Source organism: Neomonachus schauinslandi, chromosome 6 (genome assembly GCF_002201575.2).
Source record: "Neomonachus schauinslandi chromosome 6, ASM220157v2, whole genome shotgun sequence".
NCBI lineage: Eukaryota > Metazoa > Chordata > Mammalia > Carnivora > Phocidae > Neomonachus > Neomonachus schauinslandi.
The window spans coordinates 102,052,902-102,056,031 of NC_058408.1; the positions used below are offsets into that span (position 1 = coordinate 102,052,902).

Genomic DNA, 3,130 nt, shown 5'->3' on the forward strand with positions numbered 1-3,130 from the left:
GTCTTACATACTATTGAATAATTATGTCTTTGTATACACCTATGAATACGGTCTCATGGGTATGGGTGTGGGTGTATAAGCAACCAGAGCTCAAGCCTGGTCTTGAAGTCTGAATAATGAATGTTTAGTACTTGACTTTAATTAGTCTCTGTGCATTGTTAGCCTCAGTTTTCATCTGCCCTTAAATATCAGAGGAAGAATGAGTTCATTTCCTTGAAGTTTATTGACTGTTACCGGTGGTAGAGCTAATTCCATAAAAGAGCAGGTTCCATACAGAGCAAGTGGACGGGGAGGTCTGAGTTGGTGAAGAAGGATGCTTGGAGTGGGGACTTGGAGTGAAGACTAGAAAGAGAGGTATCTCCCTCTTTTTTCCCTCCATTCCCACAAGGATACTGGATTTACAGTAGGGGTATCCTGCTCAGCATTCCCTTTCCAAATTGGAACCTGATAAGAGAAAACTGATGCAAAGTAGAGGAGGAAACACCTCATAGCTCCTCTGTTTCTCCATCCAAGGGGATGCCAATATCCACGTTGTAGTCTACTGGCTCCCCAGAGCTCATCCAGGGAATAGGGGTTCTATTGAAAGAAGGCCTGTTGGAGAGGCTCTGGTTGTAGAGGACCAGGGGTTCACTCAGTAGGGGCCCCAGATCAAACTTGGGCATCTGGAAGGTCATGCGTTTGGAGGCCTTCTCATATCCACCATAAGGCATTGCCGTCCTGAAAAGTGGACACATTATTTAATTAAAAACCAGAACAAGGGGCGCCTGGGTGGCTCAGTCATTAGGCATTTGCCTTCGGCTCAGGTCATGATCCCAGGGTCCTGGGATCGAGCCCCATATCGGGCTCCCTGTTCCACGGGAAGCCTGCTTCTCCCTCTCCCACTCCCCCTGCTTGTGTTCCCTCTCTCGCTGTGTCTCTCTCTGCCAAATAAATAAATAAAATCTTTAAAAACACACACACACACACAAAAACGCAACCAGAACAAAAGGAACAGCTTTATCAGTAAGATGTTACCCTGTTTTGAGGATGGGGAAGTCTGTGAATTTTAGTTTAAGATTGTTCCTGCGGAGTCAGGCTCCACGCTCAGCGGGAGTCTGCTTGTCCCTCTCCCTCTCCCTCTGCTCCTCCCCCCACTCATGTGGTCTCTCTCTTTCTCAAATAGATAAGTACAATCTTTATTTAAAACAAAGGATTGCTTCTGCACTTCTTATTCTTCTTCTCCCTCAATTCCCCATTCCTGGTTTGCTTATTTCCCCAGAGCTAATAATGAGAAAAGGAGTCTAGTCGGTACTGGATAGAGAGTTTCATGGAGAGTTGTGACTCAGACACTATAGACCCAAGGGTCTGAGACTACCTTAAATTACAATGTAGAGACAGCTTCCCCTCCCTCCCACACACACAACCCCTACCCCATCTCCAGTGGATAGCCCTGGCCTGCTGAGAGGAATTAACATAGCCTGGAAAATTCAGGCTTCTTAGGATCAAATGCAAAACACTTCTTTAGTGCTTCCCTATTCTGTTTTCACACAGATCTCCTATCCACAGTCTAGAGAAGCCAAATTCCAAAAGAATAGATACTTAAGCCTTACTAGAGTATAAAAAAATAGACGCATACTAGAAGAACAGTAATGGAAGCCTAACCTTGAATGAAGGGAACTTTAAGAGTCCTTTAAACATGAATATATTGTTCCCTTTTTTTTTAATTTCTTATTTATTCGTTTGAGAGAGAGAGTGAGAGAGTGAGAGCACGAACAGGGAGGGAGGTTCAGAGGGAGAGGGAGAAGCAGACTCCCCACTAGTGGGGAGCCCGAGGTGGGGCTCGATCCCAGGACCCTGGGATCATGACCTGAGCCAAAGGCAGATGCTTAGCTGACTGAGCCACCCAGGTGCCCCTATATTATTTCCATTTTACAGCAAGGCAACCAACGCTCAGAAGTAGGGTGATTTTCCCATGACCAACACCCCTAATAAGTGGTGGAGTGAACTAAAATGTTGCCCCCCAGCAAACGTTTCCTTCATCATACTGCACTGTTTTTCTGGGTTACCATGAAAAAAGCAAAGGCCTTCGATTAGGGCCCCCATGTTCCTTCCCTCCCTCCTCAGCTTCTTTCTGGAACATGTGAACCAAACTCTCCATCCCAACTGAGGACACTGTGCCACATGCTGGAATGCATCTGGTTCCTTCTTCACAACCCCTACCTGTTGAAGGATTTATAGTGGGGGAGTTCAGGTTTGGCCCCATAAGCCAGCAGGTCGATGCCAAGCTCCACTTTTTGTTGAGGGTCAACCCCCATGGCTCGCTCCCATGGGGAAATATAGGTCTTGAACACAGTGATATGTTTTCCTTCGCCACCTGTCTGGTCTCCTGGCAGCCACGGGAGAGAAAATTAAGTCAATAATAACGGTGAGCAGCCAGTGGAAATTAGTCTTACATCCCTGCACTAGGGAACTTGTTGGGGCCAGAGATCAAAGATATAACATCCTGGTAACTGTGCTAGTTTTGTGGAATAATGATAGCCTGGGTTCAGATCTGTGACTGAAACTGAAAAGCCAGAAAGGCTGAAAGACAAGGTTTCTGGGTGAAATAGACATATCTCGGTATTCTCTTGAGAGTCCATCTCCAGAGGGTCCATCTAGGTATCTCAGCAGGCCTCCCTTGCTCCCTAAACCCGGTCTAGGCCTCATTCCTGGGGACATCTCTGCTCTAGGGACCAAACACGTTACCCTTGGGTAGGGATACTTGCCTGTTCCTGTCTCGCCAACCCCTGCTGTCCCAGCATCTCCTCCTCTGCCAGTCTGGCCCCCAGGACCACCTGTACCCCCAGATCCAGATCCAGAGCCCTGATGGTGCTGCTGGTCAGAGCCATACTGTCTGGCAGAGTCACTGCCCCCTGCCTGGCCTCCACTGCTGCCCTTGCTGTAGGAGAATCCCTGACCAGCTGTGCCCAGCTGTCCCCCAACTGTGGGAAGGAACTTCTGGAAGTGATCCTGAAAAGAAAAGACAAAGTGAGGGCAAGCTTAGGCAATGGGTATGGGGAATATACAAAGACACAGGTATGCATAGCAAGAAGGAAATAATCAGAGAGCATGGTCAACCAGAAGACACTGAATCCTCTGAGATCCCCCCCCC

At 47.7% G+C, this 3,130-nt stretch overlaps 1 protein-coding gene across 1 annotated transcript in view; it reads right to left on the reverse strand.

Annotated features, from left to right (window-relative positions):
* Nucleotides 1-204: 204 nt before the first annotated feature.
* The window catches only part of MYOZ1 (myozenin 1), a 7,301-nt gene continuing 4,375 nt past the window's right edge, over nt 205-3,130 (reverse strand). The window contains exons 4-6 of the mRNA XM_044916495.1: nt 2,745-2,988; nt 2,200-2,365; nt 205-717 (exon numbers count right to left, since the gene is read on the reverse strand). Of these exons, the coding sequence (XP_044772430.1) occupies nt 486-717; nt 2,200-2,365; nt 2,745-2,988 (642 nt within the window). The 3' untranslated portion in view covers nt 205-485. The remainder of the gene's footprint in view (nt 718-2,199; nt 2,366-2,744; nt 2,989-3,130) is intronic.